Source organism: Carassius gibelio, chromosome B23 (genome assembly GCF_023724105.1).
Source record: "Carassius gibelio isolate Cgi1373 ecotype wild population from Czech Republic chromosome B23, carGib1.2-hapl.c, whole genome shotgun sequence".
Lineage (NCBI taxonomy): Eukaryota > Metazoa > Chordata > Actinopteri > Cypriniformes > Cyprinidae > Carassius > Carassius gibelio.
The window spans coordinates 4,347,820-4,359,004 of NC_068418.1; the positions used below are offsets into that span (position 1 = coordinate 4,347,820).

Here is an 11,185-nt window from a genome sequence, read left to right on the forward strand (position 1 = left end):
AAAGATTGCTCGTAAGTGCTTTGGTGAACCCTTACGAAAAAGAAGTTTATTCAAGTGTGCTATTAGTACAGTTCTTTTAAACTAAAATTAAGAGAGTTTACTTTCAGTCTACTTTGTATGTACTATTCAGATGTACTTCCCAGAAATATACTTCAAATTGCACTTAAGTATACTTGACTTACAGATACTGACAGACAAGTCTAAGTATATTTGGCCTGCTTGCTATTCGAGATATACTTAAAAGTATAATTAAGTATTCTAAGTATTCTTTGCTTGTAATTGTGTTTACTATTTTGATTGAGCAGCTTATTACTTTTATACATATTACTTTATTACTTAATACTTTTTTAACATAATATTACACACTGTCTTATAGACTAACATGTTCAAGTTTATATAGTAACAAGCATTTGGGTGGAATAGCATAGAGTCAATAAAATAAACATGTAACTGAACATGATATTGACACAGTGATACTAACCCACATAGAAACAGATTTTATTTGCAATTCTTCCCAGGTGTAAGAATTGGAACAGAATTAATTCATACTAGCTTCTATAATAACATAGATACAGAGCAGATACAGATACAGAGATTTTAAATCTAATTACAAATCATTAAGCCAAATAGGAAAAGAAGCAAGTCTTTTTATGAAACATAAATAATTGGCAATGCAACACTATAGTACTATGTATAATATCACTAATGACTGCTTTTTTAGTCTCTTTCAAATGGATTTGGCAAAGGTGCAATGTACAAATTGTCAACTGTTTCAACAATAACACATTTCATTTTTATCATATCAGGCCAGATGGCACTGATCTTTCCATTCTTCCTAATCTCATGTACAAATGTACTCTCTACATTTATTTGTGAATCTTTACATAAAGGCCTGCTAGATTTAACAAGTACCTCAACTAAAGCACAGCAATGTTTGGTGCATGCACAATATGCAGGGCTTTGCCTTTGATGGGCGCACATTTGTTTAAAAAAGACTAAGTCATTAATTAAACAGAATGTACCATCTTTCAAGTATGCAGCACTGTTATATCTTTTCTTCAGTCGATCATATTTTTGAGTGTGATACAGAACTCCATTAACCAAGAAACGGCTGTAAGACCAGAAGCAGTTACTTAGATTTCCACATAACTTAGAAATCGCAAGCTTGGAAGAAGTTGTCCTGAAATGGGGGATGCCCAAAAACCTGGACACTATCATTTAATTTTTCACATGTATCTGTTCTTCGCTTATTAAAATAAAGTTATTTAACAAATGACTGGACCTTTACACACTGACATTGTCAACCTGTTTGCACATTTCCCTCTTCTACATCCCTGTGTATCTTAATATTTAAGACTACAGTATAATGCACATATGCACATCATACATCCCTGTGTATCTTAATATTTAAACTACAGTTTACTTTCATTCACATTATTTTGCGTCCTATATTTAATGCTACAATATACATCTTTTTTTTACTTTTATATAATTCTTACATACACAGCAAAATTGCCAGAGTTAATTCAACTCTATGAGACTAACCAACCATATTGTTAAGACTGAGGCCAAGGAAAAGCTACCAGTCTTAAAGTTATCTGAACTGCAAAATTAAAAAAAAAAAAAAAAAATGTTTAAAGGGCAAAATGTGTTATAGTGGGAATATTATGTTGCACAGATAACCCTCATAATGAGGCGGATGGTAAATGTTTAATAAAGGTTGATTGATGGTGACTGATGAAGGTTTACTGAATATGTCTAGGAATGCTTAGGAATTATAAGGCAAGGGAAGTAGTGAATAATCAGAAAGATTTTTGTCTTGGTTAGCAAGTTGGTAAAGATTGCTCGTAAGTGCCTTGGTGAACCCTTACGAAAAAGAAGTTTATTCAAGTGTGCTATTAGTACAGTTCTTTTAAACTAAAATTAAGAGAGTTTACTTTCAGTCTACTTTGTATGTACTATTCAGATGTACTTACCAGAAATATACTTCAAATTGCACTTAAGTATACTTGACTTACAGATACTGACAGACAAGTCTAAGTATATTTGGCTTGCTTGCTATTTGAGATATACTTAAAAGTATAATTAAGTATTCTAAGTATTCTTTGCTTGTAATTGTGTTTACTATTTTGATTGAGCAGCTTATTACTTTTATACATATTACTTTATTACTTAATACTTTTTTAACATAATATTACACACTGTCTTATAGACTAACATGTTCAAGTTTATATAGTAACAAGCATTTGGGTGGAATAGCATAGAGTCAATAAAATAAACATGTAACTGAACATGATATTGACACAGTGATACTAACCCACATAGAAACAGATTTTATTTGCAATTCTTCCCAGGTGTAAGAATTGGAACAGAATTAATTCATACTAGCTTCTATAATAACATAGATACAGAGCAGATACAGATACAGAGATTTTTAATCTAATTACAAATCATTAAGCCAAATAGGAAAAGAAGCAAGTCTTTTTATGAAACATAAATAATTGGCAATACAACACTATAGTACTATGTATAATATCACTAATGACTGCTTTTTTAGTCTCTTTCAAATGGATTTGGCAAAGGTGCAATGTACAAATTGTCAACTGTTTCAACAATAACACATTTCATTTTTATCATATCAGGCCAGATGGCACTGATCTTTCCATTCTTCCTAATCTCATGTACAAATGTACTCTCTACATTTATTTGTGAATCTTTACATAAAGGCCTGCTAGATTTAACAAGTACCTCAACTAAAGCACAGCAATGTTTGGTACATGCACAATATGCAGGGCTTTGCCTTTGATGGGCGCACATTTGTTTAAAAATGACTAAGTCATTAATTAAACAGAATGTACCATCTTTCAAGTATGCAGCACTGTTATATCTTTTCTTCAGTCGATCATATTTTTGAGTGTGATACAGAACTCCATTAACCAAGAAACGGCTGTAAGACCAGAAGCAGTTACTTAGATTTCCACATAACTTAGAAATCGCAAGCCTGGAAGAAGTTTTGATGTTTTCCTGAAATGGGGGATGCCCAAAAACCTGGACACTATCATTTAATTTTTCACATGTATCTGTTCTTCGCTTATTAAAATAAAGTTATTTAACAAATGACTGGACCTTTGCACTCGTATGTTTAGCATTTTCTGGCAATTCTTTCCACAACATAAATTTTCTAACTATTTGTGAAGGGACATTCTGTGTTCCATTAAAATACTTTAATAGAGTACCCATATTGGATTCAAATGGAAAGGGTGACGTAGCCCATAATGGTCCCCACTGTTTCACACTTTGTGCGATATGTGTGAGCAAGTGTACGTTAAATGTCATGTGGTCTTTCCCATATATTCTTTGAAATTCTATTACAATTTTTTTAAGAGCCAGTTCTGACAACAATAGGCTTCTAGTCTTGATCTTTTCCTGGAGTAATATATATACACCAAACACCAATAAAAAAATATGATTCCAAAATCTGGCAGGGAGTATTCCTTTCAGTACATGGAGAGCATAGAATAGGAGTAATGTTTCCCATTCTGAAGCTTTCCAGAACTTCCTTTCATTCACTGATCTTTGTGTCCTAGTTATCTCAACAGGAGGTTTTATTTTTAAAAGTCGCATATCAACCTCTTCCGTCTGTTTGCCAATGTAACAGGGGGCTTCACTGTTTGCTGTATCAAACCACAATGTGGACAGTTGCCGAGTGACTCCAAGGCACACGTTGTGTTGATATTCAGGAATGAAACCATTTATCATTTGGAAATGACTAAGCTTCATTAAAGGAGATGGCCCTTTGACTCCAAATACTGGCTCATTATATGAAGCTGACATTGCATGACTGAAATGAACCCTTTCATTTCGAAGTGCGGGTTCAGGTTGATCGTATGGATATGATTTACCACCTTTATGATAACAGAAGTCACAACCATAAAAACCATTGAACTGCTTTGTGTTACGAAGCATTGGACGAGGCATTGAATCAGAGCTACAAACCACCACAAACACTTTAGAAACATGCCAGTTTCGCTGTGTGTCTTACCAGTCAATACCTTCAATCGCAAATGATAAGACTTCTTTAACACATATGGTGTTAGTAATGTTAGCATGGATGGTTTACTTGGCCCAAACCATAACGCTGACATCAAAATGTGACTTTTTCTCAATTCTGGTTCCAGTTCAATTACCTGACACTGAATTGGCCAAATGCTGCATGTAGAACTTTTGAACACTGGTGTGCCATCACTATTCCAAATTAGCATCAAATCATCTTTTCCAAGAACTCCACTGTCACATAACATTTGATACTCTTCACCAGACTCTATGTCAGAGAGAACCCCACAGGTTCTAGTTTTTTCATTAAGATTGACACCATATTCTTGAAAAAAGCTGCTGAATCTGTGCATACAGGGGCAACACATTCTTAAGGTTTGCATTGGCATCAAATTCTGTATTTCAAGTGTCACACTGAGAGGGACAGTCTCCTCTGACGTCTAGGTATTTTAAACAACTTTCACAATAAAAGTGAACTTCAAATTTAGATGAACTTCCAATATCTTTGTGGAAAAGGTAATGTGAAGATGGGATCAGACCTGGAAACATTGTGTTAAACATTCCAGAAAGTGAATAAGTGCTTTGCCTGTTAAATTGTGCCGTAACAGATAGGACATCAGCTTTAATACACTTTCTCCTTTTGAAATAGGCAGGCACAACAATTGGTGAAGAAGTTGAACAAGTGAACAGCTTTTTGTCCTGTGTGGCTCTAACTACAAAATACATGAGTAAGGCTGGTGAGTGGTCCTTTTTTACAGTTCTCATGTATTGTTAAGACAGCTTTTCTTTTTTCTTTTTTTTTATTCAACATACTCTGTGACTAACCACTAATTGAAAAGCACATTTATGCCTTCATCATTACAGCACGAGTAGATATGATCACATTGCATGCCAGAGGATGGAATGAGCGCAAAAAATGAAACCTGCACAAGTACTTGTCTACACGGTACTTGAAGGTAAGTAAAAAATAAAGATTTCGTCAATGAAGGTTAAATTTCATTTGTCTAAAGTCCACTTATAAGTTGTACATACCAAGTATCTAATACTTTCAGTATTGCTGAAGGTTTTTGTGACTTTCCATTAATTATTCTTTTGAGACTATCCAAAAGACAAAGGAAGTCAAGGAGGACATTGAGGCTATAAAGAAGTGCACGCAAAGGTCTGATGAGGAACTGCAACAGTGGGTCACTGATGTGAGACAGGGGGCAGTTGACAGTAAGTATGTACTTTTTTCTATAGATAGAAAAATGTGTTTATTTTTTTTATTTTTATTTTTTTTTACTTGTTGTGAAATACTCCTCACAGTAGTAGGAGGAGCTCGCTGAGAAACCATGCAACAACAAAAGTGAAAATCAACGAAGAAATGGCTCAAAATGCTAAGTTAATAATTGAACTTGATGTAGTTTTCTCCCTCAAATATATAATACTTACTCACCCTTGAAAAATTAGCAAACTGAAAAAATGTTTTCAGATTCTTTGGCAGAACATTTGTAGATGTCCTTTTTTGTTTTTACATGTGTTCCTACTACATTCTTCTTATTGAATCCTCCTTTTACCATGTTTAATGTATAAGGTGTTTAATAGAAATAGTATAGTTGTTATATTTTTGATAGCACAGAAAATGCATGATACTGATCAAATACCTTCATAAATACTTTACAGCACCAGATGACTTCAGAACAGATGATCCAGTGGCATTGCAACATCTGATTGAAGGCCTATTCTTGGGCATCCAGCAGAAAAAGAGGGATCTGTATCGAGTAACCGGTAAGTAGCCTCCATGCCTTCATGTACTTGTGGAGTTCATTTTAAAATGTGAGATCTATAGCTGTATCTAAGTAATTTAAATTTGATCATATCTTAACACTGAACAAAGTCTTCCATCTACACTGTGCACTTAAGCCACTACACAACCTTCCTACATTGAGTGAACAGTCCTGCCTTCCTATATGTCCAATGTTACCATCACCCAACTCCCTCCATTACTTGAACATTGGCCACATTCCAGGTTATTTATTATGGTTAAATTAACCAGAGTTGTAGTCAAAATATTGTACAATTGTATTTTTAGTCGCCGATGATATGTACGCTTTATAACATAATTTATAAGGAGCCTTTTGGATGTCCATTAGCACAATGACCAAACTTTATGCATATCCTCCTTAAAATTATTCGTTTTTTCTGCAGACCATAACAAACAGCGACACAAGATCCGAAGACGGATTAGAGAGGATAAGAAAAAGCTGTTTAATGCCATATCCCAATACAATGATCTTCCAACCACCACAGAATCTGTAGATTCAGTTGAAGACCTTCTGGCAGCAGAAAGCCCTATCTGGCCTTGGGATTCTGGTTTGTAAAGTTTGACATTGATAGTTTTAGTGAATCTTCATTTAAACGATTACCTCATTAAACTCCGACTTTCAAAGGAAAGAGGCCCACCATGTGCTTTTCATTTGTTTTGGAAAATCTGGAACAGACTATATCAAATTTTATTTTTAAACCGTTTTGTTTTTGCCAACTCAGACTACACTCGAGAAAATGAGTAAAGGTCTGATTCGGGCTCGCCCTTTTCTTTTTCAGACTGTAGATTCAACACCAATCACTTGTTGCCTATGTTGTAGGGACAAAGAATTGTGCCATTATTGGATTTTACTCTCAAAAAGGCAATAAGAGGTAGTATTTTAATATGGTGATTAATTCAATTGGTCATTTGTCTTGATAGAACCTGACACTTCCTTAGGCATGAAGAAGAAGGTTTTTGACAGGGTGATGCAGCTGGAGAGACTGATTGAGGAAGAGGCTATACTTTTAGAGGAAATGAAACAACATTGGACTCATCTTACAAGAACCTGCAGGGCCTTGAAGGACCAGGCTAATGTACTAGCAGATGACCTGGCCACACAGAGTGAGTACTAATTTCTTAATTCTGTTTACTTCATATAGTTATATTTAACTGCTTGCAGATGATAATTCATACAAACTGCAATATTAATGTTTTGGTTAATTGTGTTTTTGTTTTTTTTGTATATCCCAATTTGATTTTTAGGCTACCCTTCAGGACTGTCTGGTCAAGCTTACCATGGCCTGCACAGTGCTGTCCTCCAAAAATGTGAGGAGATCAAAACAGACATGGTAGCTGTGAAAGAAACCTACTCCCAAATAGTAGTAAATGGGAATGGTGGATCTGTTGTTGAAGAAGATGATGAAGACCCATATGAGAATGTCTCCACAGATGCCTCTACGGATGATGAATTATAGATTCTCTCTTCTCCACTGCACAAACTGGTTTCCTGACTGAGTAGCTCAAGTTAGCTCTCCCCATTGTAAATAATAAAACCTTGAATCTGAATTTTCAATCACTGTCTGACTGATTCTTAATTTCTTTAGTAAAACAATTATCATCATTATTTCAGTTTTGGTTATAATTTGTTGTTTTTATCTTGTACACATTTGTTCACCACATATTTTCTACATTGACAAATGGATCAACAATAGAATATATATTGTAGCAGGAATGAGTCAAATCAGACAAATCAAAGAGTCTATCAGAGCTGTGTGCATTGAAACATGAGCTGAATTCCTCAGGAAGTCATAAATCAGTTCTAGTGCCACAAGAACCAAGCAAGATAACCAACCAACCAACTTGTTCACACAACAGCTTTCAACATTAACACCAATAGAACAATTATTAACAATTTTAATTCGAAGAAGAGATTGTCAAATTTATTGTTCGTGATTGAAATGCAACGCTGGACATCACATGTAAACCCAGGAGATCAAGTTAAATACTTGCATTGACTTCCCCCCCACCCAGAAGAACCAGACTGAAATTCCTAAGGGGGAAGGGCTTTAAACCTTTGTCTTCACAGAAAAGTCCTTTGCCAGAGAATGGAAAAGAAACCCTTTTTATACATTATATATGGACCAGAATGAACTCAAAAAAAAAAGACTTATGAATGAATCATTCCATTGCTTAACTCCATATTCATTTACGTGTAACCCACACATTTGACTATCATGTATAATCACTTATTGTGTATGTCTTTTGATAACTATAGGATACCTAGTCATGTCTATTATTGAAATAATCACATTGTCTTGCTTGATATTGTCCTGACAATCATTTATTTGTAAAATATATCATAATCATGTTATAGGAATCATGTCCAAAATTAGACCCTGTGAGGCAAGATGCTTGGTAAGATAAACAAATGATTTATGATACCCACCCCAAGAACATATCTGATTGGTCAAGGCAACATTTGAGGGGTGGCCAACAAGGAAGTTTTAAATACTTTGGATCCCATGAAATTTTGCTTTTAGTTCTAGTCTAGCTGCTGCTATTAGCCATGTCGGCTTTTGGTTCTAGCCTTGCTTTTAGTCTGGCTTTTAGTTCTAGTCTAGCTGCTGCTATTAGCCATGTCGGTTTTTAGTCTAGCATTGCTTGTGCTATCAGTCATGCCTGCTCTTAGCTTTTAGCTTTGCTACCTAGCTTTAGCTTGTAGCATCTAGCCATGCGGTTAGTCATCATGGTTCTTTGAGCGCGGTTCCAGCGTGCCTGCCTGCTGCTACTTATGCCACAATGAGAAGGAACACAACCTAGTCTCGTCAAACTTTATTTCTTTTCTTTTCCGTTTGAGAGTTTCGTGTTCTGAGTTAAGTTTTGTAACGTCGACCTCGTCTGCGCGTTTGAACTCCAACCAGCCACACAACTCCAGCTTCAGCCAACGCCCAAGCACGGGCTCCCCAAGACGTCACTTCAGCCAACTGAACTTCCAGCCAATCAGCGACACCGGGATACCCCTTTCAACTGGAGTCCCTTTCACAGCAAACGAAGGCAACGTATTCCCAGATATTTGTTGTGCTGGTGTATCTAATATAATTTTAACCCCATTGAGGAACTCAATGCGAGCGCTAATTACGTGATTGATGGTTGTTCATGTCTATGCAATTTAACGTATTGCTGTAAACTTGGGATTCCATATTTCCATTCTCTTAAACTCATCTTTCCCTAACTTTCGACCTTCCTGCAACTTGTGTGAATGTGTGTGTGCGTGCGTTTATGTGTTAGATTAGTTTATATGTCTTAGATTTAGCTAATAAAGCCTTATTCATATTGAAAAGAGAAGTATCTTGTGTTTTGTGCTTACAAGTTAATGTCTTAAACTGCCGATCTTGTTACTGTGCTAATTGATAGTGTTTTCACTATAGTTTGGATATTAGTATCCAGCGCAGATTTTATGTTAAACGGCTCGTTCACTGAACCGCAGGCGCGTCTCCGTGAACAGCCGTGAAACAGTGATTCTGTTCAAATTCCCTATAAAATCTTAAATGATTCCCTTTGAGCTAAATTGACCTGTTTCCCTTTACATTTATAATGGTGGAGAATGATTGCGGGCAGTTTAACCTAAATTGTGAGCATAAACCAAGTTATTTAATCTTTGATTTTGCTAAAGGAATGACGGATGAAAAGCTTCCGAGACCTGAGTATGTGTGTGTGTTTGCGTGACGTAAGCAGCGCGCGCCCTCCCGCTTGAATGAAAGGAGCTAGAGGAGACTTTAACTCGAGTCCGTCTCCCCTTTGTTAACAGCAGTAAGTGAACTTAAAAGTAAACATCTGAGATCGTACAATAAGGTAGAAATTGAGCGTGTTCCTCATTTGTGTAATGCCTTGTTTTATAGCTGATTTGATTTCACTGCGTGTTCCAGTGTCTCAAACGCTATCTCAGTCACTGTTTGCTGAACGGAGCTAAACTGTTAGTGTTTCAAAAGGGATATAAATCGGTGAATAAAGAATAGTTTTGAGCGGGTTCCTCAATCTATTTATCAAAGTCCCCGTATTCATATTTCATATAGTTTGATTGCCAGTGCGTGTTCCACTGCCGAATCAAATTTGATATTCGACTCCCCTAAGTTAACGTTAAACATTAGAGAACAATGTTTGCCCATTTGTATCCGTTCACAAAGTGAATGCAATCTCGCGTAACACTGCGTGTGTCCGAGAGTAATTTGAATGGGAGTGTTTTAAAAGCTTGATCAAGTAAATTTTAACTGTGTACCAACAGCGAAGGAAAACTTTTATGTTTGTGTCCAGAAAAACTGGCACGGAGAATCAAATTGCTGAGATTGATATAATAACTACAGCAGGAAGCTGCTATTTGAAGTAAGATAAATTTAACTCTATACAAACTGAGAGTTTAAGTGCCACATCGCAAAACCAACTGAAAGGCGGTGTTGTTATTTGTACAGTGTTGAAATGAGCCGACATTTCATGTAACATGCTTAACTGTATTTGCAACAATGCAACGATTCATGTGCTAATCCACTAGAATGTGTTTTGGTTGCCATAGTGACGACCGTGACCAGGAAGCCTAACGTACTTCCGGAGCAACTCTGAAATGTGCACGCGCAGCGCACAAACTCCGCGGTGTCGCTAAGCTAACGAAACCATTGCATTTACATTGAAGTCTATACTAAAGCCACTAGCCTCAAAGGTTAGCCGTTAGCATTACCATCCAGTGGTAGAATAATGTGTGTTTGGGCAACGCTAACGTGATTTAACCATTTTAAACATCTTAACTAACACTTGTTAGTCTCTTTCTTTTTATCGCTCTCTTTTCTCACTAGACCACTTATTTTCATTTTACTAGAAAGGGAAATACTGACTCACAATTATTAATTGTCAAATTGAAATTTAATTGAAACATTAAATTTATTTTGAATCATTTAAAATTTCCCTCAGATCATTTCATATGATCTTTTATTTCTAGTATTCTCTTTTGGGTCTAATTATTTTAGGAATGAATAAGCCTTGAACTTTGGAAGTTAAAGTAAACTTATTCTTCCTAATTTATTTATTACCCATCTGAATATATGCTATTCAGACCTTTACTTATTTGAATGCGTTTTACCCCTCTTCCTGTTTTGGTTATACACTTAACCACTATTGTTTTACGTATTGATTTCCTCTTTTTAATTTCATTTTTGCATATTTTGCCCATTTATTAATTTTTTTAATTTTCCTATTTCTTACCATTTCTTTTGTGTATCCTAGCCTGGGAACGACAAACCTGAGCCCTAAAAGGAGACATTGTTATCCCTCACTACGAGTTCAAATAAATTAGAAAGA

The 11,185-nt window shown here is 35.7% G+C and overlaps 1 protein-coding gene across 1 annotated transcript; it reads left to right on the forward strand.

Moving 5' to 3' along the window:
- The first annotated feature begins 5,678 nt into the window (after positions 1-5,678).
- Positions 5,679-7,334, forward strand: LOC128011641 (uncharacterized). Its single transcript, XM_052594286.1, has 4 exons — positions 5,679-5,820; positions 6,241-6,405; positions 6,779-6,961; positions 7,103-7,334. The coding sequence occupies exons 1-4, from the start codon at positions 5,679-5,681 to the stop codon at positions 7,312-7,314; spliced, it is 702 nt and encodes a 233-aa protein (XP_052450246.1). The 3' UTR covers positions 7,315-7,334.
- Positions 7,335-11,185: the final 3,851 nt, after the last annotated feature.

Coding starts and splice junctions, on each gene's coding strand:
- LOC128011641 (XM_052594286.1), top strand. CDS start 5,679: ATGATACTGATCAAATACCTTCATAAATACTTTACAGCACCAGATGAC. Junction 6,406..6,778: donor TATCTGGCCTTGGGATTCTG/GTTTGTAAAGTT, acceptor TTGTCTTGATAG/AACCTGACACTTCCTTAGGC. Junction 6,962..7,102: donor AGATGACCTGGCCACACAGA/GTGAGTACTAAT, acceptor TTTGATTTTTAG/GCTACCCTTCAGGACTGTCT.